This window comes from Desmodus rotundus, chromosome 4 (genome assembly GCF_022682495.2).
Source record: "Desmodus rotundus isolate HL8 chromosome 4, HLdesRot8A.1, whole genome shotgun sequence".
Taxonomy (NCBI): domain Eukaryota; kingdom Metazoa; phylum Chordata; class Mammalia; order Chiroptera; family Phyllostomidae; genus Desmodus; species Desmodus rotundus.
The window spans coordinates 181,191,448-181,215,538 of record NC_071390.1 but is presented as its reverse complement, the minus strand read 5'-3'; the positions used below and the strand labels follow the sequence as shown (position 1 = coordinate 181,215,538).

Here is a 24,091-nt window from a genome sequence, read left to right as displayed (position 1 = left end):
GGTTTGCAGGCCAGTGGCCACTGGGGAGCTCTGCATGTTGGGGGGTGGGCCGGGCTGGGCCAAGTGGGTCCCTGGAGGGGCTGCCTGGGGTCAAGGACCAGAGCCGCTGGACTGCCAGCGCCCCCGCGGGTCTGAGCCTGTGTGGGCCCAGGGTGGAAATGGGCGTGCACAGCACCACAGGGCCAGTCCAGGTGGGGACGGGCTAGCAGGGGGCGGGGAGCAGTGGGGCCTGCGGGCCCTCGTCCGCGGGCTGCGCAGGCGGGGCCAGGCCCCGCAGGGCCTTCAGGAGGGCCAGGCCCAGGCGCACCAGGAGCCGCAGCAGCAGGAAGGCAAAGGGCACGGCGATCTGCATGAGGTGGAAGATGGCTGTGCTGAAGCGGCTCAGGAAACAGGTGGAGGCGAAGGCCAGCAGGCTGGCGCAGGGGTAGAGCGCAAGCTTGGCGAACATGAAGGCATGCTCCCGGCCCCCGAACCGGGCGGAGGGCTGCAGCGTCTCCGCCTCGTGCAGCAGGGCCGTGGTCCACATGGCGAACTGGAAGATGCTGGCGAAGAAGACGATGGCACAGCTGACACGCACGCGCTCCAGCTCGTCGTGGGGCTGGCGGGCGAAGGCTGAGGTCTGCTGGTAGGCCAGCGGGAGGCCGCCCACGAAGGCCAGCGAGAGTGTGTTGAGCAGCCCCATGGACTGTGTGGCCTTGCGCACATGCAGGAACAGCGAGTGGTGGGCAAACCAGAGCAGGCCCACCGTGGCGAAGGAGCCGAAATATGCCAGGAACTGCGGCCCAAACTCGCTCAGCGCAGCCACCAGGCTGCCGTGAAACCGCTCTGCAACGTCCTTGGCGTCCGGGACGTTGTCTGAGCTGTGGGTGCGAACAGACGGCACCTGTAATGGCCTCGACACGGTGCTGGTCCACGCCTCTGCCTGGCCTGGCTGCTTCGGGGGCAGTGGGGATTTTGGGGACCCTAAGGTCACATTACCCTGCATCTACACACGCTCAGTACAGCAGACAATCCCGCGCCATTCACTTGAAGTTCAAGCTTAACTGATCCCGTTCGCTTCGCTAACTGGCAGCCCAGCCCTGCCTGCTGGACCCCAGGGACCAGCAAGGAACACCTGCCCAAGCCCCTCTGGCCTCCACGGGTGGGTGCCCGTGAGGCCTACCCACCCTCCCGTAGCGGCCTGTCCACTTGGGGGTGGTCCCGCAGCTGTGGAGCCACTCTGAGGCGTGTGGCCGCCTGGGCTCCTCCCCTCCTGCAGGTCATGGGCCGTGCCCTCAGCTGCAGGACCAGAGCACCAGCAGGGGCCGATCTTCGACCCACCAGGGGATGAGGCGTCTGAGACTGCACCCACAGGCAGGCGACAGGGCAGAACCCGAGGGTTTGGAGGAGGGAGCAAGAAAGCAAGCCTGGTGGGGGGGGGGGTTGGTTTCTGGGGACCCTGTGAGGTCCTCAGGGCCAGCAGGGAGGGTGGCTGGGGCTCTGGGTAGAGACAGAGGGAAGAACATCCTCCCTGGCCCCCAACCCCAGCCAGTCCTCACACCACGTGTGGAGGGGATGTACACTAGCAGCAGATTATTCTGGAAGCCTAGGTCTAGGCCTCAGAGATCGGTACCAGGAGACACTTGCTCCCACTTTTGAAAATTCACAAATTGCAGTAGCAAAGGGTGGCCAAGAGAGAGTTGGAATGAAGACTAGACCGAGAGACATGAGCATAGACTCGGGCGGCCAGCAGGTGAGCAGCGTCAGGAGGCCCAGCTGAGGGTCCAGAGAAGGGGCTAGTGGGAGGCAGGCACACCTTAGAGGCACAAGCGTGACAGGGCTGGGGCAGGGAAGCCAGGCTGGGGGCTGCTGGCACAGAGACCCCCCCCACACTCCAGGAGCGCTGCCCAGGGTGGAACTCCTTGGGGGGCAGGTGGTGCTAGGGGACCCGTCCCACCAGCCTGGGCAGCCTGAGAGTGGGCCTCACCAGATGTCCAGAATGAGGAGCGTGGCCACGATGGCGTAGACCCCGTCACTGAAGGCCTCCACTCGCTCCTTGCTGAGCGGCTCCTGCAGGTCAAACGTGAAGAACTCCATGCTGTGAGCTGGGGGATCTGGGGGGCCTGCGGACATGGCAGGGAGGAGGAGCTGGCCAAGCCCTTGGTGCCGAAGAGCCAGCTCAGACATCGCCGCCCTCCTCCCCAAGGGGCCAGGAGCATGCAGGAGAGGGGACCCACAGGGAAGCCTGGCCGTCGCGGCTGGGCTCTGGGAGCAGCACCCGGCACCCACCCATGAGCTTGTCTCTGCACCAGGTGGTAGCCTTGCTGACGTAGGGGAGGACGATGACCATCACCAACAGCAGGTATGACTGCGCAAGATGCAGTGCAGGTCAGGTCTGCTCTGCCGGGAGGGCGGCAGCCCAGGGGGCCACGAGTCAAGTGAGCGGCTGCGAGGCAGGCAGTGTGGCCGGAGAGGGAACAGTGCCTGAAGCCACACCCACAGAGGACCGTGTGCGGGCACCGGCACCCCCAACCACGGCGAGGGAGGAGCCCCTCGCCCACGAGCCCCAGGATGCCCAACAGCGCTACCCAGCAGGGAAAGGCCACGAAGCCACAGCAAGCTGTCACCTTGCACCCACCGGGACGGCCACTCTCAAAAACCAGAACACAGTGCTGGTGGGGAGCGGACACTGGGACCTCACGCCCTGATGGCAAGAGTGTAAGAAGGTGCCCCAGCTGTGGAAGCTTGACAGAGCTGTTTCGGAAAATCACACGGGATCAGCACGTGGACCCGCGGTGAGAGCAGGCTCCCAGAGAGGCGTCTGCACAGGTGCTCAGGGCAGCCCGGGACTATGTGGGAGGAGGGGCAGGCAGCACGAGATGCCCACGCCATGGGGCGCGACTGCGGAATCAGGGGGAGCCCGCCGCTGTGGGCGGGCCTTGAGGCCCGCGTGCGAGTGAGGAGCCAGGCTCCAGAGCCTTGTGCTTAGGGCTCCGTTTAGAGTACTATTCCTGTGGGCCCTGCCGCGGGGAGGGGGGAGGCGCTCCCCGCCCCCACTCACCACCGGGTAGAACAGCAGGGAGAAGATGGCAGCCAGGAAGCACAGCGCTGGGCCCCTGAGCACAATCTGCAGGATGCGCTGCCGGTGGAGGCGCCGGTGGGCTGAGCGCCCTATCTGGGGGTTCAGGAGGTGGGGGAAGCGGAACGCGTACACCACAATCAGCGCCTGTGGGGGGCAGCAGCTGCAGGGCGGGCCCTCGGAGGGCGGGCTCTGCTGTTGGGCTCCTAGCAGGATGTCCCAAAGTCCCAGGGCAGAGGGCACAGGAGCCCCTGCTCTGCCCCATGTGGGGGCTCGGGTTGCTGCGCCGCCCTGCCAAGGACACCCACAGCCCCGATGGGGCCCTGGAGCCCACTCAGCTGTGCCCAGGGCAGGCTCCCTGTGACACCCATGTGCCACCTCTCCCTGCAGCACCCCACCGAGCGCTGAGGGGACCGCATGTGCAGAGGGGCAGCCCACCTGCACCACCCCGATGGCGATCACACAGGTGCAGAACAGAAAGATGCCCAGAGGCGCGGCAGGGAAGGCCACCATCAGGGAAAACTGCAGCCAAGAAATCAGAGAACCAGGTTCCACAGGGCTCAGGGCTGTGGCCTCTTAGGCTGGGCTGGGCTGTCCCGGGAGCGTCCCCTCTGGAGAGCAAGCCCAGGGAATGCTTCCCTCCTTTAACACTGGAACAGCGTCCGTTCCTGAGACACTCCCCAGGCCCCGGTCCTCTGGGACGCACAGCCCTGCAAACACAGGCCCCGCTCCCTGTCCGAGTGTACAGCGAGGGGCCGGCAGGACGAGGCAGCTGTTGCTGCACAAAGTGTGTGGGGGCTGCATGCTGGAGGTGGGCCTGGGTGGCCAGGAGGCTATGGGCCAGGGTCAAGCAGCAGCTGGGAGTGCCAGGAAGCATGGAAGGGCATCCCCCATTGGCCCGTGGGGACCCAGGTGTGTCTCTGCCATTGCAGGCCTCCTATGGCCCGGGAGCCTCCACTCCTCCACCCAGCCTGAAAACTCAGGGACCCCCCTCCCTGTCCTGCATGCCCACTGGGCCGCATCCTGTTGCCCAGCGGGGGGTAGGCTGGACCCCATGCCCAACAGGGCCTGGGGGAGGCCAGTACTCACTGTGAAGGGCAGGAAGGTGATGGTCATCATGCAGGCCTGGGAAGCAGGAGGGATGGAGGGGGATGGCAGGCAGGTCACTCTGGCTTGCCGGTGACCCCCTCCTGCTGCCCGCCCCATGCAGGGAGTCAGGGCCCATTTTCTTAGCGGGCCCAGGGGCCAGGGCAGCAGAGAAGCCAGCGGGCTCCCACTCTGGTCTGGGGGGCGGGTCTGCACAGGGAATCATTTCCGGAAAGGCAGAGCCACTCACCAGGTTGAGCAAAGCGAGGGTATCGTCTATTTTCCCAACAACCTGGAACAACCTGAGCGATTTGAGAGAAACACGGAGAGACGCCATCAGTGAAGCAGTCCTCGCAGAACCAAGGCAGTGCCCAGTATTCCCGACCTAGCCGTCCCGGCGTCCTTTCGGGCCGGTTTAAAACTCTGCCCCTGCACGAAGGTTGGAAGATGCTGAAAACGTGCAGAAGAACTAAGTGCTCTGGAAACTGGGGGTCACAGTCTCCGCACTCACAGGCAGCGCCCACACACAGTTGGAAAGAAAAGGACCCGCACGGTAGCTCTGGGGGTCGATGCCCCAGAGCAGGGGCAGGGTGGGCCTGGGGCTGGCTGCTCCCCGCAGCCGCAGTGTGGGCCCCCGAGAGGACACCGCCGGGGCTGCTGGGGGCCTGTGAGGGGTGAGCTCTGCCCACAGCGGGTCTGCTCTCCAGGACTCACGTCCACTTCAGAGGAAGGAAACCCTCCCAGGACCCCCTGCCGGCACAGCCTGTTCAGCAGGGACGGTTTTCACGTTGTGCCCAGACAGGAAGGAAAACGAGAGCAGGCCAGACGCAGTGGAGCTCACCGGGGATGGCTCTGCGCCCACCGTCCCCCTCCTGCCCCTCCGGGGGTCTTCCCAGGGCTCCAGTCACTCCAAAGAGGGGCCTTTTCCTGGACTGGGTTCGGTGGGCTGTGGCCCCCCTCCGCAGGTGGCTGTCCCGGGCCAGCACTCTGGGAAGCCCCAGGGGAGGAGCACAGCCCTGAGGGCCATGGAACGGGCATCTGGGCTGATCCCAGAGGCCAGAACTCCAGCAGCAGGGTGTGGCCTTGGGGAGACCACAGAGGAGCCTGTGGCCACCACAGCAGGACAGGGTGGGTTGGAGGGCAGCTAGGGCCCATCGGCTCCCGCCTCCTGTCCCTGTGAACAGGGAGGCAGAGAGAAGCCGTCCCTAAGCCTGTCCCCACCAGGAACAGCCAATGCCTGAAAGCCTCGCACCCAGCACCCTCCCTGGGAGAACACGTCCTTTCCAGGGCGCCCCCACCCCAGCTCTGCCCGTGGGTACCCTGGTTGGGGCTCGGGGGCCCCTGCGGCTCTGAGGCCCTTTCTCCTCAGACACTAAGGAGCATTCTTTCCTCCTCGAGAGGCCCAGGGCGCGGCCGAAGCCTGGTCCTGACCCACCCCCGTGGGGTGCCAAAGGGCGGAGGGCTTCAGCCACAGCCCTCCCTGCGCCATGTCGTGCAACACCCCATACTGGGCCCTGTCACTGCCCAGTGCAGAGGCCCAGCAGTGGCCTGGAGAGCTGGGTAAGGGGCGGGGAGGGCGGCCCACTGACCCAATGCCCCAGGCTCAGCCCAGGAAGCGAGGGGCAGCTCGATGCCCCCGAGGACGGGTGCCGGTGGGCGCTGCGAGGGCAGGGGCTGCCGCACGGACCCCACACCTTGTGTGCGCTGCCCAGGCCACGGTCACGATGAGGAACGTCATCAGGTAGACGGCGATCCTGGTTGCTAGAAGTTTCTGCACACTCTTGTCAAACTGCTAGGACAGAAGAGCACCCCCGTCAGGCGGCTGTGCTTCCTGGTGCCCACGGACCCTGGGCACAGGGCCCCTTTGTGGGGGCAGCTCGGGAAGAGATCAGCACCGGCCTGTCTGGGTGCTGCTGCCCACAGCAGGCTCCCTCCGGTGGGAGGTGCTGTCATCGCCTTTCCACAGGCAGAGAAGCCAAACCAAGCAGCCCCACAAGCCCCCAGGCTGTGTGCGCTAGTCTGGACGGACCACAGCCGAGCGCCAGTGCCTCCCCGCCCCTTTGCCGTGAGGACACCCTGGTCCCACGTGAGGAGGTCCCCCAGGGGTTTTCTGATGTCTTCCAAAGTCGTGTCCAGCCCCTCGCTGTGTTGCTATTGAACTCAGAGTCCAGAGGCTCCCAGCTGGCTTCACCCGGAGAGGCCGCTTTAGAAAGGCCCTGCCCAGGCGTTCCAGTGGGCCCTGCTCCCCCAGTGCCCCCCTGCGAGGGGCCCATGCCTTCCCCACGAGGACACCGCCTCTGCTCACAGGTCAGGGTGGGGGCTGAGCAGTGTCCCTCCTGGCTTCAGGGAGCCCAGATTCAGGCCCAGGGACCCTCCCCTCACACCAGGCAGTGCACACTGCGCCCAAGTACCTGCTGCGGGGAGAGCTCCGTGTGGGTCACAGGCAGGATCTACCAACAAAGACACAGAAGGAACTGAGGGACACCTCTTGGGCTGTGCACTGGCTGCTCCTCGGAAGCCACGGGGAAGGGGACTCGGGCCAGTGCTGGGCTGCTCCCCCACCCCCTCCAGATGCCTGCGGGGAGCCCAGGACGGGGCTGAGGTAGGCCCGGCTGCCTGGGAGAGTGAGGCTGGGTCCCGAGTGAGTGGCTCGGGGTGGGGGGCTCGAGCTGGGCGGGCCCCACACAGACCATGACGGTGGCGATGATGGACAGCAGCGCATCGCTGAAGCTGAGCATGCGATGGGAGTGCTGGGTCCCATCAGTTCCGTCCTCGTCCCCCGTGCCCACGGGGGAGTCTCCCTGCACGTCGAGGGCTGGCTCCGGGGCCTGGGGCCTGGACATGGTGGGGCCTGCGGAGAAGCACAGGTCTGAGCCTGCTGGGGGGCCCCCGGGCCTGCCCCTGCTGGCCTCCACAGTGACCACGGCAGTGCGTGTGTGCTCCAAGGTGGCAGCCGGCTTCCAGGTGCACTTTGGGTGCGCGGGACAAAGCAGCATGTGGAGTCTCCAGCTGAGCATGGCTCAGCAACGAACGTCACGAACCCTCAAACTACTGAACCCCCGTAAGTGCTGTGGACTGTTTGTGTCCCTGAGAGTCACATGTTGAAGCCCTGGGCCAAGGGGACAAGGGTGGAGCTGCATGGGGTGGGGTGAGGCCCTGAGCGAGGTCCCGAGAGTATTCCTGCTGCGGGGGGGGGGGGGGGGGGGGGGAGGATAGGAGACTGAGCGCCCCCTCCCCTGTGCGGCAGCAGTGACAGGCTGTGGGGGGGGGGGGGGGAGTGGCCGCACCGGAAACAGATGACAGCCACCTTGACCGCAGACGTCCAGCGCCCAGGACTGAGAAGCCCGCCCCATCTGTGCTCTTTGCTCTGGGGGCCTGAGCCGAGACAGGAGTGACATTAGTGAAACAGACCCACAGAATAAAACTCGGAAACAGTAAGAGAGGAGTGAGTCGAGTTGCCAAAGACGCAGGGTGCGACTCCGGACGTGGGTGCCCACCCCAAACCACCACGCCGCGCAGTAGGCCACGGGAGGCTCGCACGAGAGGGAGGACGCCCGCTGCAGGGCCTAGGCAGGGGGCAGGGCTTCAGCCTCCAGCCACATCTGTTTAGTCCCCACTCGATCCCCTTTCCATGGCTCACAGGCAGCAGAAGTCACTCTCCCGCGTGCGGCTCTGAGACTCCCACAAGTGCACACACAGCCCCTTGTGGTGGAGCCCCCCCCCCCCCGGCCCCCGCCCCTGGCTGGCATTCTGTCGCTGTCACTTTGCCTCCTCCAGATTTTCCCGAGAGGGACTCGCACCCCACAGGGCCTTTCGAGGCTGGCTTCTTGCCTGTGCACTGTGAGCAGCAGCACTGGCCTCTGTGTGGTTGGCCCGGCGGCGTGGAGGCACCGGCGTGCTCCTCCCCCAGCAGCAGGGAGGCGCGGGCTGTTCCCACCGAGGCCCCCCCCCCCCCCCGAAGGTCCGCACACCCAGGTTCACAGCAGCGTCGTTCACAACAGCTGCAGGTGGGAGTGACCCAAGTGTCCATCCACAGACAGATGCCCAAGCAAGTGTGTCCCTCCACATGGCGGACCACCATCCAGCCTTCAAAAGGGGGGTCCTGACACGTGCTGCAGTGCGGGTGAGCCTGCAGAGCACCCTGCTGAGTGAGGCCAGCGGTCGCAGCGGTGACCCCACTGCAGGGGGTCCAGAGTGGCCAGGACCCGAGAGAGCAAGGAGACGATGGGTGCTGGGGGCCGGCGGGGGCGAGCACGGAGTTACCGTTTCATGGGGCAGTTTCAGTCCTGCGAGAGGGAGAGCGCTGTGGCGGTGAGGGCGGCTGCGCAGCCCGGTGACTGCACCTGACATCCCCGGACTGCACCGTCGACTGGCTCCCGCGGCCCAGCTTTCCCAAGGCCCCAGTGCCCTCTGTGCGCCTCAGCTACGCGTGGCCTGCATCACACACGCGTCCCAGCGTCGTGGTGCAGAAGGGAGAACACAAAACTGCCACAGGTGCGCGTGTAGCTGGGGGAAGAGACTGAAGAATTTTAAATCCCGGTGAGGACGAGGAGAAGCCGCAAATCCGCATGACAGAAGAGTGACTGGAGACCTGGGAGCATGAGGGCGTTATGCGCGGCACCAGGCACCAGAGACGAACCAGACGGGATGGGACCCAACCGCAGAGACAGGTCAGGGTGCTATGGGCGCAGGCCTCCTGCGTGGCTGAGCCTCGGGATGTCCAAGCGTCAACGAGCAGGGGTCTGGCTCTGCGTGGTAGTGCCATGGGTCCTGACACACGCAGGACCTGTCTCAGAGTCCCACAGGAATCACACAGCCCTAAAGATCCCTCCCACCCTCCCTCCCCGCAAGCCCCTTGCCACCACCAGTGCCCTCACTGTCCAGTTCCCTTCATGGTGTCGGGAGAACTGTGCGCAGCCCTTTCAGACTGGCTGACTTGGCTTAGCAACGTGCATTTCATGTTCCTCGTGTCTTTCTGTGGCTTCACAGCTCTTTCCTCTCATCGCTGAGCGACACCCCACTGTGAAGACATGCCAGCTTACCCACTCACCCAGAGGGGCATCCTCAACAACGTGATTCGAAGTTCTTCATTTCACAAAGTCTTAGTTCATTTCTTTCACAAGTTGTGGTTTGGTGTCGTATCAAAAAACCCTCAGCTTCTGCTCTAGCAGTTTCATGGCTTTAGGTGTCACGCAGATTCCCGAGGCATTTTGAGGCGATCTGTGCACACCTTATGAGAGGCACAGATTCTTTTCCACCGTGGATATCCAGTTTTTCCAGCACCACTGTTGAAAATACTGTTCTTTCTCCTAGCACCTTTAGCCTTTCATCAAAAATAAACTGGCCATAGACATACTCGGGGGCCAATTTCTGAATCTTCACTGTTCCATTGATCTCCCATCTATTTTTATATCAACACCACACTGATTTGATCACTGTAGCTTTATTACAAGTCTTGAAGTTAGGTGACATAAGTCATACCCATTTGCCCTCGCTCAAGCTACTACACAGGGACAGGTTTGAGGACGGAGACCACAAGTTCAGCTGTAGGCACGTACATACGAGGTGAGCTGTCGACGAACAAACGTGGGAAATTCCGGAGAGGTGTGGTGTGGAGACTCCGCTTTGACTCAAGACTACATCCCTGCAGCACCTACGGGCAGAGCCAGTATGTGAAGACGCTCGACAGATATTAGCGAACTAAAGAGTAATCCGCCTATTTAGAAATCTCCACCTGGCCCAGGTCACGCGAGGATAAATCCCTGGCCTCCGAGTTCAAGAGAGCTCTTCACCTCTACCGTGCCTTCCGGTTGAGTTAATCGTGAGGTTTCCCGTGATACTATTTTTGATCTTTTCCACACTGCTTGCCTCCAGCTCTCTCACCTCCTGCTCGTTCTCAGTAGAAGTTTCCTTTTCCTTTCACTCCCGCAAGTACACAAAGTTGCCTGCAGCCACAGCCCACCCTCCTCCCCTCCTTCCACAACAAAGTGTCTTTCCGTGTCCAAGGTAAAAGGCCCGCCCCTCTGCTCTGACACCATTCCCTCCCCTTCCACTTCGTACTTTGTTATTCCTGGCTCCTGCCTCTCCTCCGTCCCCTCCACCCTGCACTTCTGAGTCTCCCACTTGCTGTGGCTCCCACCTCTCCACTGCTATGAAACTATTCTTTGCAACATCACCAACAACCTCATGGCTGCTAAATCCATCCTATGCACTTTATCCGTTTTCCTATTTGACTATTTGGCAGCATTTGACGCTCTTTTTGCCTTTGACACACCCTTCCTTCAGCTCCCTGACACAGGCTCCCTGGCTTCCCACCCTGGCTGCTGCAGGTCCCTGCCCTGGAGCTCTAGCCCCTCTCTAACAGGCTGTCCTGGGCTTTTAGAGTCAACTGCCATCTGCATGCTGAGGACATACAACCCCACGACCGTTTGCACTCTTCCCTGGGCCCCCAACCCCTGTATCCCATTTACCAGACAAACGCACTGGCTCCAAAAGCACATGACTTGGTGCAATTCTAGCTGTATCCCTTGTTGACCTTGGCCAAGTAATGACATTGTTGTGCTATGTTTTCTCATCAAAAAAAAAAAAAAAGGATTAACCGGACTGTCTTCTCCAAGACACTCTGGATTGTTAAAATGCACCCCTGCACAGAGGAGGGTGAGTGAGTGCCGAAGCGCTGGACAAACGGAGCTGCTGTTCCTATTATACAAAGATGGTCACAAAGTGGCCTGTCTGGGAAAAGGTTTTAACAGACAAGAACGATTAAGATGCCGATCAGGGCTTCAGGTCCACTTTTCAGTTTGAGACGGATGTTCCACAGAACAGGCTGCTACCTCAGGTGCCCCCGGGAGCATAATGAGCAACGCGGGTCGGGGAATGAGTTCGCCCCGAGCGGGCGGCTCCACGTGACGGGTGACACACGGGGTTCTGGGTCTGATTTTTCTACAGAAGCTGAGTTTTTAAATTTTAAGTTTTTCAGTCTTTCGCAACAAGTTTTTTTTAAAAAGGAAGAACCACTCGTGTGCTTCCCCGCCCCCACCCCCCCCCCGGCCCAAATCTACAAGCCAGGGCCACGCGCGGTGCTACCGGTCTTACTAAACATCGCAGGGGCTTCCAGTCGCTACAGGCGAAGCTAAGCCTCTCCAGGGTGTCACCCCGCCCACAGCTCCCGCCCTCGCCCGCGGGGGCCACCGCCCGCCACACGCCGCGCACACGGGCCGGCTCCGCGCGGGCCAAGGCACAGCGCTGACCACCCGGGGAACCGCAGGAGCTGGGCCGGGAGGCGGACTACCTGGGTGGGAGCTGCCGCGGCCACTGTTTCGCGCGTCGGTGCCCCAGTGAGCCGGGGGCGGGGGTCGGGGTCTCGGGGCCGGAAGGTCTCTGCCAAACCGGCGGCGTCGCGCACGCGCGACCGCGACCGGGGCTCTGCGCACGCGCCGCCTCCGGCAGGGCGGAAGCGAAGCGCCGGCGTTTCTCCGGGCCTGCGTCACGGCGTCGGGGCGGAAGCTGGTGCGGCTCGGGGCCGGCGGTTGCTGAGCGAACCCCGACGCCCAGGACCCGCGCCCCTAGGGCGCTCGCCGCGGGCCGCCGCCATGTCGCTGCTGCAGTCTGCGCTCGACTTCCTGGCGGGCCCGGGCTCCCTGGGCGGCGCTGCCGGCCGCGACCACACCGACTTTGTGGGACAGACGGTGGAGCTGGGCGATCTGCGGCTGCGGGTGCGGCGGGTCCTGGCCGAGGGTGAGGCGCGCGGGCCGGGCGCCGAGGGTCAGCGCGGGCGGACTGCCGGGCCGGGCGATTGCGGCCTCAGGCGCGGGGAGACCGGCCTCGGCTTGGGCACTTCCTGGTGGGGCGTGGGGGCAGGCGGGGGTGGGGGTGGCGAGGCTGTGGCCGCACAGGAGCGGCTGACCTGCGGGACAGGAGGGGTGGGTAGGAGGAGAGCTCGGTCGAGCCCAGGGGCCTCCGAGGAGGCGGAAGTCCGAAGGGGAGCCCTGGGGCCCGTGGGTGTTAAGACCTGGCCCTTCCCGTCCCGTGCAGGGCTGCTGCGGGGCGCGGACAGCGCTGGCCTCCTGGACGGGGCGCCGAGCGTGAGTCGTCGGGCACCTTGTTTAGAGCAGTTCCAGCCCCGGTCTCCTGGGGTGTTGGGACAGGCGGACAGTGGGCGACTGAGGCCCCGCTTCCTCCTCTGACCTGGTCTGAGGGGTCAAGCCCTGGTGGGCACTGTCCCTGCGGGCTGGACCTAGCTTCCGGGCTGTCCTGCCCCTGCCTCACACGGAAGTCACCACCACGCTGGTGCAGGGCCCTTGTCGGCTCTGGATTCTCCTTGCACTCTGTTCCCGGGCCCACAGGGCAGGTCAGACCTTGCCAGTCCTCGTGCTCACTGGCTGAACTCAGCTGGCTTCAGGGCTGGCGCTGAGACAGCTGCTTTGTTCCCTGCACTGGCTCGCGGGAGGCAGCGGCCCAGTGGTTAGGACCAAAACTGCCTACGGTAGCACTCCCGGCGACAGGCCTGGTCTGGCACCCTGGCCACCCCTGCTGCCAGCGTGAAGCAGGAAGCCGGCCAACCTGACCTGTCTGCTGTCCTCATCCCTCAAGGCCCAAGGGGGCGACCTGGCCACAGCAGCATCCCTGTGTGGTGGTCAGAAACAGGCAGACTTGGGTGTGATGCATCGAGAAAACCACAAGCTCTGTTCGGACGGGGGCATGTGCCCATGCCGACAGCCTGGAGGGTGGCGTTCTCTCACGTCTGTCAGAGAAGCAAGGGTTCCCCAGGCCACTGGACTTATTCTGAAAATACCAGGCCCTGGTCTGGGCTCTCAGAAACTGAGGGTGGATGGCAGGAGGCTTCTGCCTTCACATAAGACACCCGCTCTGACGATAGAAGGGCAGCGCAGAGCGGGGGCACCCTCGGGTGGGGCAGACCGTGCCTGACACCCACGTGAGACAGGAGTGCGGCCATGGCCACGGCACTTACGGGCTCTGGTCGCTTGACAGGCGCGGTGCCCGGTGCCTCACGTGAACTGTGATGTGGACAGGGCTGAGCTCTGGGCTCGCCAAGGCTGCCAGCCAGTGGGGGCCGGACTCGAGGCTGGAAGCCCATGGGAGGCCGCCTCGCTTGGGCTCCTCAGCATCTGGCAGGGTGCACTGCTGTGCGGCGGCAGGCCACCCATCTAGCTTTTCCTGGAGGGAAAGGTGTCTAGTGTGTGTCCTGGTGGCAGTGTGCCTGCTTCTGTGGTGGCTCATGGCGGGAGTCACTGGGCTGGCAGGGAGCTGAGCACAGGCTGCCACTCTGTTTCACCCTGCGCCTCGCTTGACCCTGTATAGTGACTAGCACCTGCCGCCCTGCAGTTTCTCTCTGTGGGCACGTGGGTGCGGGGAGGTCGCTGTGGGGGTCACTGTGGCAGTTGCTCTCTGTCCTCCCTTGGGCTTGGCCACTCGTCTCCCCGGACGCCCACTGTCTGCATGGCACGTGTCCCTGTCACACAGGTAGTGACCACGTGTATGTGGCGCATGGGTTACAGAAGTCTGCTCCGTGGAAGCGCCTGTTTCCTGGAGACAGTGCTGATGGGTCCCACACACTAGGGTCACCAAGTGCTCTTGTACTCCTGACCCTCACACCCCCAGCGTGGGACGCCCTGTGCCTCCTGTGTCTGCGACCCTACGAGGAGGTCCCGCCAGACTCCCATCTCCCTGCTCCCCTCCTGTAACAGGTGAGGAGTGGTGTCTGCGTGTGGATGGGCGTCTTCCAGTGCTTCCCTGCCATGCGCGCCCTCCTGGAGTTCCGCACTCACGGCCCGCGCTTACCTTCCTACCTGAAAGGCTGGAAGTTAAGTAACCGACGCAGAGGAACAGGCACAGGTGCAAGTGCTCTGACGGCTGCACCCACCTGCGACAGGGAGCCCACGAGTCACCCAGGAGGCTCTCCTGCCCCAGGCAGCCCCCGCCCCCCGAGGCACTCCCGGCAGCTCTCTGCGGCACTGGGGTGTTGAAGTTCGCGTCTGTCGTTGCTGCCCTTTGCCGGTCCACTCAGCTGCGGGGGGACATGGGGCCGTTACGTGTTAGGAATGAAGCTGCAAAGAGTGCTTTCTCACCAGTGCTTTGGGGCAATACGCAGGAGGGGGGTTGCTGGCTGTGGGTCGTGGCACGTGGAGCAGCCAGCCCCTTCCACTGCGCCTGCCCACGTTCTGTCCCGCTGGCAGGAGTTCCCACTTCCCTTCCCGGTTCCCACACTCGTCGCCAGCTGTCGTTTCTGTGTTATCTGTGCTTGAGGGTGTGCAGTGGTGTCTACCTGTGGTTGGATTTGCACTTCCTGGATGAAACTGCATGGAGGGGCGTGGCCTGCTTGTCAGCCCGCAGACTGGCGGCCGCCCCAACTGGGTATCCGGCAGTGCCGCAGTTGGCACCTGCGTTCCCTCCTGGGCAGTGAGGGTGAACTTGTGTTTGCCGAGGTGTCTTCTTTTGACTTTCTGGCTAGAAGCCCCCGTCGGCACGGTGAGGTGCATGGTGCAGGCAGGGCCTCGTCCCCTCCTCCCCTCGGCAGTGGAGGCCTTTGCCTGTGTGGGTCCACTTCGCACTGGTTCTGTGTGCGGGCTGCACTCCGTCCTCGTGTCCGACAGCTCTCGGCCTCGCCAGGGAGCACCCGGGCGAAGACCGTAGGTCTCCGTGTGGTCTGACATCCCACAGCCTCCCAAACTCACTCACTCCTCATGGTGTCCTCCGGGGGAAGGTGTCACAAGACCGTCTTCACGGACGGTCACACGTCTGCGAGGAGAATAGCACTGCGCCTTCCTTTCCAGTCTGCTTGCCTTCTCTTCCATCCTCGTGCCTGCTGGGCCTTCCCGACGACCCTGGGCCACCTTGTCCTGACCCCCCTCCCCCGCATTGTTGCTGTGGTCTCAGGGCACCCTCTGTCACGCTGAGTGCTTCGCCGGGCCTTTTTGACTTCCCGCTCTGGGAAGCTGGACAAAGCTAGTGCCGGCCAAACCTGAAAACACCGCACAGACTTCTCAGGTGTCCCCGCAACTCTCCTGTGTCTCGGTGGGCCACTGCTTTTCGTGCCTTGTTGGGTTGGGTGTACTGACGAGTTAACTTACTCAGAACTGCTGGTTTGCCAAGGACCCTTGGTCCGTGCTCAGCCTTGTGGCGTCGGCCTTTCAGCGTCTTCCTCTCCTGTGTGCGTGTGGCCGGTGCTCCCACACAGCGGTCATTTGACTTGTCCACCTCTCTCCACTCGCTCTGGTCAGTCTGCCCAGGGTTAGTTGAGTTTGTGTGTCTTCAGAGATCTGCCTCTGGCTGTGTCGGTTTTCCCCGTTTTCCCGCATTGATCTCTGTTCCTGTTTGCTTCCTTCCTGCCTCTGAGGCAGGATAATTTTAAAAAGCAGTATTGTGTGAATTTTTGCAGAAAACCAGTGGCCATCCACAAGTCCAGTCTGGGTTTCACTTCGTGAAGGTACCTGGCTGCTCAGTAGGGCCGCAGCACTGAGCCGCTCTGTTTATCTCCCGACTTCCAGGAGGGTTTGCGTTTGTGTATGAAGCTCAAGATCTGGGAAGTGGCAGAGAGTATGCACTGAAGGTAAGAGGGCGCCACATCCTGTGCGCCTTTCTGGGGGCTCTGGAGGCAGTCTCCCTGTGGCAGCGCTGTGAGGGAGTTTTCCCTGTGACCGGTGGGCTGCTTCCTGCGACCTGTGTCCATCCTGTGTCCTCTGGTGGCGAGGAGCTGACTGCAACCCCGGGCTTGGCTGCGGCGTCCGGCCTTGGGGCCTGGGGGCAGGTGTGGCCTGTAGTGCTGAGAGTGCCCAGTGAGGCCCCAACCAGCAGGTGGCCACAGCCACTGTGTGACCGGTGTGTGCATAGCGTCCTGGGCAGGGTCAGGTGGGACAGCGGGAGGGCAGGCCGCAGGGTTCTGTCAGGGGACTCAGGTGCCCAGCCTGGGTTGCGGAGGCCATCCCGGGTGTGCAGCTGGGCCGCGCCTGCCCCTGGGCCCCACCTGCCCCCCTGGGCCAGGGCGAGGCCCCTGTCCGCTGCCGAGTCTCCTTTCCTGTCATTGTCTTGGTTTACTCCGCCACTTGGACGAACAGGCTCCTGGGCAGCTCTTCTCGTGTGCCTGGGAATGGGCGAAGGACCGTGTTCGGGGTCGGGACCCCTGGGAGCTCCCACGTGGGCTGGGCCCAGTGCGCCCGTGCAGCTCTGCAGGTGCGGGTTCAAGGCCGCTGGCACGGACCTTGTTTGTGCTCCCCCCACGCAGCGACTGCTGTCCAGCGAGGAGGACCGGAGCAGGGCCATCATCCAGGAGGTGTGCTTCATGGTATCCTTTTCCCGCTGCCTCCCGAAGCCAGCCCCCCCCCCCTCCCCCGGCGAGCAGGGCCTGGCCTACCTCCTGCAGACTGTTTCTGGGAGGGGGTGTGTCCTTGTTCTCGCTCCCAGGGTAGCAGTGAGTGGTTCTGGGGCCTTGTCCCAGAGGTCTCCCAGCCCAGGGCTGGGCAGCCCCTCAGCGTCCTGCTTCGGCCCATGGGTCCGCCCCCACCCTGTGCCCTCGGGAGGAGGGCCCCCTGTGCCAACGGAGGACGGCGGGCATTCCTGACTTGCTCCCTGTCAGCTGGAGCTGCCCCTGAGGTGGAGTCTTGCCTTTTCTGCCAGAATCTGCTCTTTCTTTCTTGAAGTTCTGTCCACAGCGAGGCCAGTGGCCATGGGGCCCGAGTTTGCTGCCTCACTGAGGTCCGGGTGGGCGCCTTTACCACCTGCAGCCTCGCGCACGCACCCCCTGCCGCTGTCCTGCCTGGCCTGGGTTCGGGCATGTGTGGCCAGGATGGCGGTGGCACTGGTGGTGGCTCCCCCAGGCTGCACTCTCCATCCCCACAGCCCTGCCCCTCTGCTCGCCCTGTGTTTCTGCTCTGACACGGAGGCCCCCAAGGCCCTCTCGTTCGCTGCTGTGTCTTCAGTGTCCAAACGGCATTTGTGCAGGGCGGGGCCAAGCCAGGTACACAGCAGGGTGCGTGGCAGGTAACACACTCACTGACAAGGACACGAGCGTGAGCTCTGTGCCCCGTGCGCCTGCTTCCGCCCACCCGGTCACCGTGTGTGAGTGTGCAGCCTTCCAGTCTCTCCCTTAACGAGATACCTGCAGAAAAAGCTTTCCGGCCACCCCAACATCGTCCAGTTCTGCTCTGCAGCGTCCATAGGAAAAGAGGAGTCGGACACGGGGCAGGCCGAGTTCCTGCTGCTCACGGAGCTCTGCAAAGGTAACGTTCCGCCGCGGCGGCCGTGCCGGAGCCCTCCCGGCGGCTTCTCCTGGGACAGGCGAGGCATGCCGCTTCCTCAGCGTGGGGCTGTGTTCTGGGGGACACGCCAGCCCTCCTGGAGCCAGGGGCTCAGTGGGTAATGAGCACAGGACGTGCAGGAGAGAGGTGTGAGCGCAGGGTGCGGGGAGCCGCCAGCACCTGACAGCGCCCCTCTGTCGGGCAGGGGCGGGGCTCATGGGGGAGAGGGGACACTGAAGCAGAAGTCTCTGGCGGGGGGACAAGACACGCTCCCCCCACCCCCCGGTCCCCACCCCCAGGAGAGGGTGTCCCAGAGGAGGGGTTGGGGCAGTGAGCATGCTCATGGGCGTGGGGAGCTGTGTGGGTGTCTGGGCCCTGCTCCCCTGGTCTCTCACGGGGTTGGAAGGGGAGGTGCCCATGCCGGCTCAGGTCTGAGTGTGGCTGCAGTTACCACATGTCCCTGAGACTGCGGTTTTCAGTTGCGAGAGTCCGTACTCATTGCAAAGTGTGGTGCAGGCGCGTGCCAGAGCGGGCTTTCGGGTCCGTGCCTGGCGTCTCCTGGCACCCACGGGCTCCCCCACACTCCCGAGGCTCAAGTGTGAAGACCCAACCCTCCCGGGCACTTTGCCCGCAGGATGCACACCTTGTCTCTCACACAAGCGTCAGCACACAGAGCTGCTGTGGGTGCCAGGCAGGACCTGGGGTCCCCATGGCTGGGTTAGCGGGGGCCTGCCAGCCGTTTGGGTGACCCACTCTGCATCCCCACCATGTGCGCCTCTTGAGTCCTCAGCCGTGAGCGTTGGGTCGTCTCTCGTGTGCTCTGCTCAGCGTGTCGGAGGCTCGCGCTGACGCTGGGCTGCAGAAGCCATGGGCTCCCTAGCAGCCGCGTGACCCACCTCACAAGTGAGTGGGTGGTGCTGGTGCGGCCATGGCCTTGCCCACGAGGGGCAGATGGGCTGCTCAGACCGCTGTCCGGGTGCTGCGTGTAAGGCCCGGGTGGAACGCCTGCGGTGCCTTCTGGGTGGGCCTTGGCGGGGGGTAGCCTGGCTCAGGGCGTGGGGCCGGTTCCGGGGAAGGAGAGCCGTGCGGTGATCCTGGATGCCTGCCCGCAGGCCCCGCCCCCCCGCCCTCTGAGGGGGGCCCTCAGCTCCTCAGCGCCTGCAGAGCTACTGTTTCTGAAAAGACCCCTCTTTGCACTGACCAGCAGAGGCCAGCGGGCACTGACCCTGGGGCGCCCCCTTCAGGGGTCTCTCTTCTGTCCTGTTCCAGCCTTGTGGTCGCTGTCACCGTGTCCCTCCATTGGGTTGGAGCGAAGCCTGTGAGGCAGATGTGGCTGGGAGAGGGCAGGGGGCCTGGGGGTGGGGGCTGGGCCAGCTGTGCAGGAGCTGCAGCTGCCTCGCTGGGGTGGGGTCCGCACCGCAGGTCCGGGACCCGGGGTCCCTGGGTCTGCACTCTGCAGGGGTGACACGGTTCCGTAGAAGCCCACACGCTGTGGGCGTGTAGGAAGTGGGGTCTGCGCCTGTGCTCCCCGAGCCTCGTGCCCCACTGGCCAACAGATCCTCCCCCCTGGTGGGCCCGGTGTCTGTCGTCGGCACTGCTGTGCACAGGCTTGGGTCAGCAACTTGCCCAGTGTTGGGGTTCGGTGGCTCGTTGTTGGGGGACAGACATGGGGACGGGAGCCCAGGAGATGGGCCCGGTGGCAGTGGCTCCATGGGGTTGCAGTTTGAGCCCCGGAGCGAGGGGCAGCGTGGGTGAGGCCCCCGTGGAGCCGGGGCCCTGGCGGTGTGTTTTGCTGCTGTGGTAGCCAGGGGCCTGGCTGGGCTCCAGGGCAGCCTGGCTGCGGAGCTGTGAGCGCTGGCGTCCCCGTCTGTGCTGGCGCCGCCCGCAGGTCCCACGTGCAGTCTGTGTTCTGGGTGGGGCGTGTGGCCCCGAGGTGCCCTGCCAAGAGGCAGGGGCTGTTGTCTAGTGCGGACATGGGGCATGTCGGTCACAGGAGACGGTTGAGAAGGCGGCGTGTCTGCCAGCTCCCAGACCCCTGTGGGGGGTCTATGCTGACTGTATCGTGGCCGCCGCAGGCATGCCCACGACAGGCTCCGTGACAGGGCCACGGTGGCCACACCCCCTGCTTCTGCGCTCGGCCAGGGTGGTGGTGAGAGCCCCCATCTCTTCCAGGGCAGCTGGTGGAGTTTCTGAAGAAGAGCAGAGGGCTGCTGCCGTGTGACGCCGTGCTGAAGATCTTCTACCAGGCCTGCCGCGCCGTGCAGCACATGCACCGGCAGAAGCCGCCCATCATCCACAGGGACCTCAAGGTGCCCCGCACTTCCCGAGCGCCGGTCAGGCAACACCGAGGAGTCTCGGACACCCGCGTGGGGGCCTCTGAGCAGCTTCGCCAGACAGCCTGCCGGCCGGGGGTCTCCCTGGCGTCTTGGTGTGTTGGGTGGTTTCTCGAGGCACATTAACCTCCCTGTCTCCTGACGTTCCGGAAGACTGTCGCTGCGCGCCCCGCGCTGTCCTTTGCTGTTGTCTCTGGCTTGTGGTTGGTTTTGACTTGCCTTTTCTGAACGACCCATCTCTAAAGGAGCACGAATGGGTTTCGATCAGAGAGAAGTTAGGGCACTACGCTTTCCCTCAGGGCAGCTGGCTGGCTGTCCCCCAAGTTCGTAAGGACCATCTTCTGGAATTTTCCAGGTTGAAAACTTGTTGCTGAGTAACCAGGGCACCATCAAGCTGTGTGACTTCGGCAGCGCCACAACGGTGTCGCACTTTCCAGACTATAGCTGGAGTGCCCAGCAGCGGGCGCTGGTAGAGGAGGAGGTGAGGCTCGGGATGGCCCACGTGTGCCCCCTGGTGGTGTGGGAGGGGCACCGCACTGGGCTGAGGGCTGTACACGGGCTGCATAACGAACACGGGCTTGGCAACGCCCACGCCCACACCCACGCACTGAGGGTCCTGGGTGGGTGCCCCTCCGCCTCCTCTGGGCCGCCCAGCGCCTCCCATCTCCCGCCTCCCGCCTGGTGCTCCGGGCCAGTCTGCCTTTGTGCAGTATGGGGGCCGGTCCTGGGAAGCACCTGGTCAAGGCCCCAGGTGTCGCCTGGCCCCACCTCCCCCTAAAGCGCATCTTCCTGTGGAGAACCGCCAGTCACCCTGTGCGTGTCTGCCGAGATCCCAGCGCTGTGCCCGCGGCGTCCCTGCCCCGGTTGGAGTGTGTGTGTTTGCCACGTGGGGGCATGCTGTTCCTCCCTCAGCTGTGCCTCAGCCCCTGGGCGCCTGGGTCTCGGGTTTTTCACGTGAAAACCTGACTTGGCTGTGAGTTCGGTTTTGTCCGCTCCTGTTATGAAGGCCCTTTGTCCCCAAGAGCACGGCCGGAAGCTGCTTTGAGAACAGCCCTTCCTTTCACGCAGGCAGGTGGCCCACCTCGCAGCGCCGGCTGCGGGCCGCTCTGCAGGAGGCCACCCGTCAGCTGGGCCTTCTGTCTCCCATGCACATGGCTGACATCCCACGGTGTGCGCTTCAGCATGGCTACGTTGGCCATGCACTGAGGCTGCTCCGGAGACAGGCGGCCATGGGGGCAGCGGGCAGCGAGAGTTCTGGGGTGTGGGGCTGCCTGCAGGAAGCTGTCACTGCGGCTTCCGTGTGACAGGCTTGCCTCCCCTTCAGGTCACCAGGAACACAACGCCCATGTACCGGACGCCGGAGATTGTGGACCTGTACTCAAACTTCCCGATCGGCGAAAAGCAGGACATCTGGGTGAGGCCGTTGGGGCTGCGCAAGGGCAGGAGGCGCGGGCTCCGGGAGCCACGTTCCTTCCTTTGGCCTCCCTCCCTTTTCTCTCCTGTTGGTGGGGCAGGACTGAGTAGCAGTCGGTGGGGTCGAGGCCCGCAGGCTCGGTGCTGTGGGTGGGCGGCGCAGGGCCTCGGTGCAGGCAGGGCAGCTGGAGCAAGGGACCTGCTGGGACCTGCAAGCTGGAGCCATTTCTGGCGGCAGGCAGCATCCTGCTGCACCCAGGCGCACCTTCCCTTCCCAAGCCCCAGGGGGCCCTGAGCGACTGCCCTCGGCCATCCCAGCCTGAGGGCGCCCTCACAGGCAGACGTGCGCGCCCCGCCGAAAGCCTGAGTGTGGCAGTGCGTGCCGGAGGCCCCGGTGTCTGTGTGCCGAGTCCTCTGCCAGATGAGACATGGGTGCTGGGCCTGCACCCAGGCTCTCCGCCGGTCCCCAGGGCCACTGTGGGAACAGTGGGAAGCAGCTGGTGCTGGGCTCAGCCAGCTCTGTGGAAGTCCTGGCTGACCCCTGCCTGCTCTGTCTCGGAGCGCACCCACCTGTGTGTGCTTAGTGGGCCAGCACCTTCCTCCACAGTCAGCCGCCCTGCTGCCCCCAGCCAACAGGCCCCAGGGCTGGAGCGTAGGGACTTGGACCAGGAAGGAAGAGATTGGCATGTGGCTGCCCCCCGCTCCCGTGTTCTTCGTCCCTAACGAGCGCAGGGTGTGGGCTGGCTGTGCGTGCAGGAAGCGCCGTCCCCACCTGCTCGTGTGTGTGAGTCACACCAGCCTGAGCCTAGGCTGTGCCCTCTGCCCTCACCTCCGCCCCCCTCCCCCCAGGCCCTGGGCTGCATCTTGTACCTGCTGTGCTTCGGGCAGCACCCTTTCGAGGACGGGGCCAGGCTGCGCATCCTGAATGGGAAGTACTCCATCCCTGCGGACGACACCCGGTACCTTGTGTTCCACAGCCTCATCCGTGAGTCCCGTGTGTGGGGGCTGCTAGGCGTGCCCCTGCCTCGTCCCGCGTGGCTCTTGGGCAGCTTCCCCAGTGTGGGCTTTCCCACAGAGCACCTGCCTGTCGGCCTCTGGGAGTCACAGTGCTCCAGGTGGTGGGTGGTTTTACTTCATCTGGTGGTCGCCCTTCAAGGCACTACCTCCCTTGCTGTGAAAGTCAGGAACCTCTGTGAAAGGAGGGGCCTAGGGCAGGGCTGTGGGACACTGGGCCCCTGAGCACACGCTGCCCCCTGCAGGCTCCACACTGAAGGTCAACCCAGAGGAGCGACTGTCCATCACAGAGCTGGTGAACCAGTTGCAGGAGATTGCAGCTGCCAGGGACGTGAACCCCAAATCGCCCATCACTGAGGTACGTATAGCCTTCCGGGTACTCCTCGGAAGGCCAGGGTCCCATGAGGCCCAGGCTGCTGTAAAAGGGGGGCTGCCGTGCAGGGAGGTGCCCCCACACCCCCGGGACCACCTGACAGGAGGGCGGCAGCACCGCCAGGAGACCCTGCTCAGGCCTAGGGCTCAGGGGCAGGAGGTGGAAGGAGAGGCCTGATGTGTCCGGCAGAAGCCAAGGAAGAGAGCGGGGGACGTCTGCTCTGGGCTGCCACTCGTGTGTGTGCCACCAGGAGTTCCCCACGGGGCGTGGGCGATGCCAACAGACAGACCGGGGCCTCGGGTCAGAGGGTGCCTGAGCACCCCGGAGTCTCAGCACTTTTGGACGCCAGGGCCGTGGTGCACACGTCCGGCCCCCTCGCAGGGCTCTTCTGCCCGGGGCAGTGAAGCAGCTGTCCCCCATGAGGGGCAGACGGGTGACATGGGGTTACACCTGAAGTCCAGGACGGAGCCTCGGGAAGAACAGGGCTGTGCTGTGACAGCGGATGGCAAGAACCACGCCTTGTGTGTGTCTGACAACCTGGCTCCGAGACACCAGGTGGCGCTGCAGCACGCAGTCACAGCAGAGGCGTCTCGTTCCTGCCGGAACCTGGCAGACAAGCCGGTCACAGAGGATGTGTGAAGAGGAGACTGGTCAATGGGACAGCCACATGCCGCCCACAGTGACAGAATGGACGTCACGACCTTGGCCACCTGCCCGGTCACAGAGAGATGAAGCTTCCTGTCACCTTGCTTTCTGAGCCTGATGTGGTAAAACTTCCGCTCAGTAACAAGAGTATTCTTAGAAACTGCACCAGAAACTAAAGCACACCTCTGAGTAAGGAGGGTGACGGTGGACACCACGGCCCACTGAAGACCAAGCAGGGCTGCGGCCAGTGCCGAGGTGGGTGGCGGGAATGGCAGCCCTGCCCTCGGCCGGGCCTTAACGTCCAAGGGCTGAGCCGGACCAGTGCCAGGGCCTCCAGGCACCTGTCTGAAGGTTTTGGCGTCAAGGCTCTGGCTGGCGCTGGCCTCGGACTCAGTTACAGAAGGCGGGCCCCTCACTGTGCAGCCCCCGCCCACCTCTGTGGCAGGGAGAGGCCCAAGTTGGCTGCGCCCGCCCCCCGTGGACCGCGGAGCCTGGCGCACCGCAGAAGGGTGTCGGTGAGCTCCCGGGGAGTGGGGCAGGGCCGCCACGTGGCGCTGATTGTCAGCCCTCAGGGCCATGTGAGCGGGCTCGTGTCGCTGTGTGGCTGGTGTGAGGGACTCGACACCAAGTCGGGGAGACGGGAGCTGTGGTCGTCTCCCTGGGGTGGGCAGAGCGGGCGTGTGTGAACGCTGACCTCTAGAAGGTGAGTCCCTGCTGTTGAACCCTCACAGCTCCTGGAGCAGAATGGGGGCTACGGACACGCCGCCCCGCCCCGAGGGCCGGCCTTGCCTGGGGGCCCCGCCAGCAGCAGCCACAGTGGAGGTGAGTTCCCCTTCCTGCACCCACTGTCTGCCCTGGGGCCACTGCGTGCCGCCCCCTGGGCGTGTGGGCTGGCAGCCGGAGAGGCTGCTCGTCC

General features: G+C 64.3%; 2 protein-coding genes across 21 annotated transcripts in view; one reads left to right on the top strand and one right to left on the bottom strand.

Annotated features, from left to right (window-relative positions):
- Positions 1-96: 96 nt before the first annotated feature.
- TMEM175 (transmembrane protein 175) lies at positions 97-11,578 on the bottom strand. Of its 19 annotated transcripts, none has more exons than XM_053922631.2 (12): positions 11,436-11,548; positions 9,703-9,797; positions 6,835-6,995; positions 6,556-6,594; positions 5,839-5,936; positions 4,395-4,446; positions 4,148-4,183; positions 3,452-3,580; positions 3,041-3,205; positions 2,269-2,347; positions 1,967-2,102; positions 97-860 (listed from the first exon to the last, which is right to left on the bottom strand). In XM_053922631.2, exons 3-12 carry the CDS (start codon positions 6,985-6,987, stop codon positions 203-205), a joined length of 1,545 nt encoding a protein of 514 aa, XP_053778606.1. In that variant the 5' UTR covers positions 6,988-6,995; positions 9,703-9,797; positions 11,436-11,548; the 3' UTR covers positions 97-202. The 19 variants fall into 19 exon arrangements, with proteins under 19 accessions (XP_053778606.1, XP_053778608.1, XP_053778609.1 ...); XM_053922633.2 differs by lacking the exon at positions 11,436-11,548 and adding an exon at positions 10,615-11,067; XM_053922634.2 differs by lacking the exon at positions 9,703-9,797 and having other exon boundaries at positions 5,839-5,933; positions 11,436-11,578.
- A 35-nt stretch (positions 11,579-11,613) lies between these two features.
- Positions 11,614-24,091, top strand: part of GAK (cyclin G associated kinase) — a 35,042-nt gene continuing 22,564 nt past the window's right edge. For both annotated transcript variants that reach the window (XM_053922623.2, XM_053922622.2), the window contains exons 1-10: positions 11,614-11,881; positions 15,652-15,713; positions 16,386-16,445; positions 17,265-17,379; positions 19,570-19,706; positions 20,086-20,211; positions 21,055-21,144; positions 21,993-22,128; positions 22,403-22,515; positions 23,907-23,997. In XM_053922623.2, coding sequence (XP_053778598.1) covers positions 11,737-11,881; positions 15,652-15,713; positions 16,386-16,445; positions 17,265-17,379; positions 19,570-19,706; positions 20,086-20,211; positions 21,055-21,144; positions 21,993-22,128; positions 22,403-22,515; positions 23,907-23,997 — 1,075 coding nt within the window. In that variant the 5' untranslated portion in view covers positions 11,614-11,736. The remainder of the gene's footprint in view (positions 11,882-15,651; positions 15,714-16,385; positions 16,446-17,264; positions 17,380-19,569; positions 19,707-20,085; positions 20,212-21,054; positions 21,145-21,992; positions 22,129-22,402; positions 22,516-23,906; positions 23,998-24,091) is intronic.

Coding starts and splice junctions, on each gene's coding strand:
- TMEM175 (XM_053922629.2), bottom strand. CDS start 5,299: ATGGGCCCTAGCTGCCCTCCAACCCACCCTGTCCTGCTGTGGTGGCCA. Junction 3,206..3,451: donor TCCCCTCAGCGCTCGGTGGG/GTGCTGCAGGGA, acceptor TGCCCCCCACAG/GCGCTGATTGTGGTGTACGC. Junction 2,103..2,268: donor GTGCAGAGACAAGCTCATGG/GTGGGTGCCGGG, acceptor CCATGTCCGCAG/GCCCCCCAGATCCCCCAGCT.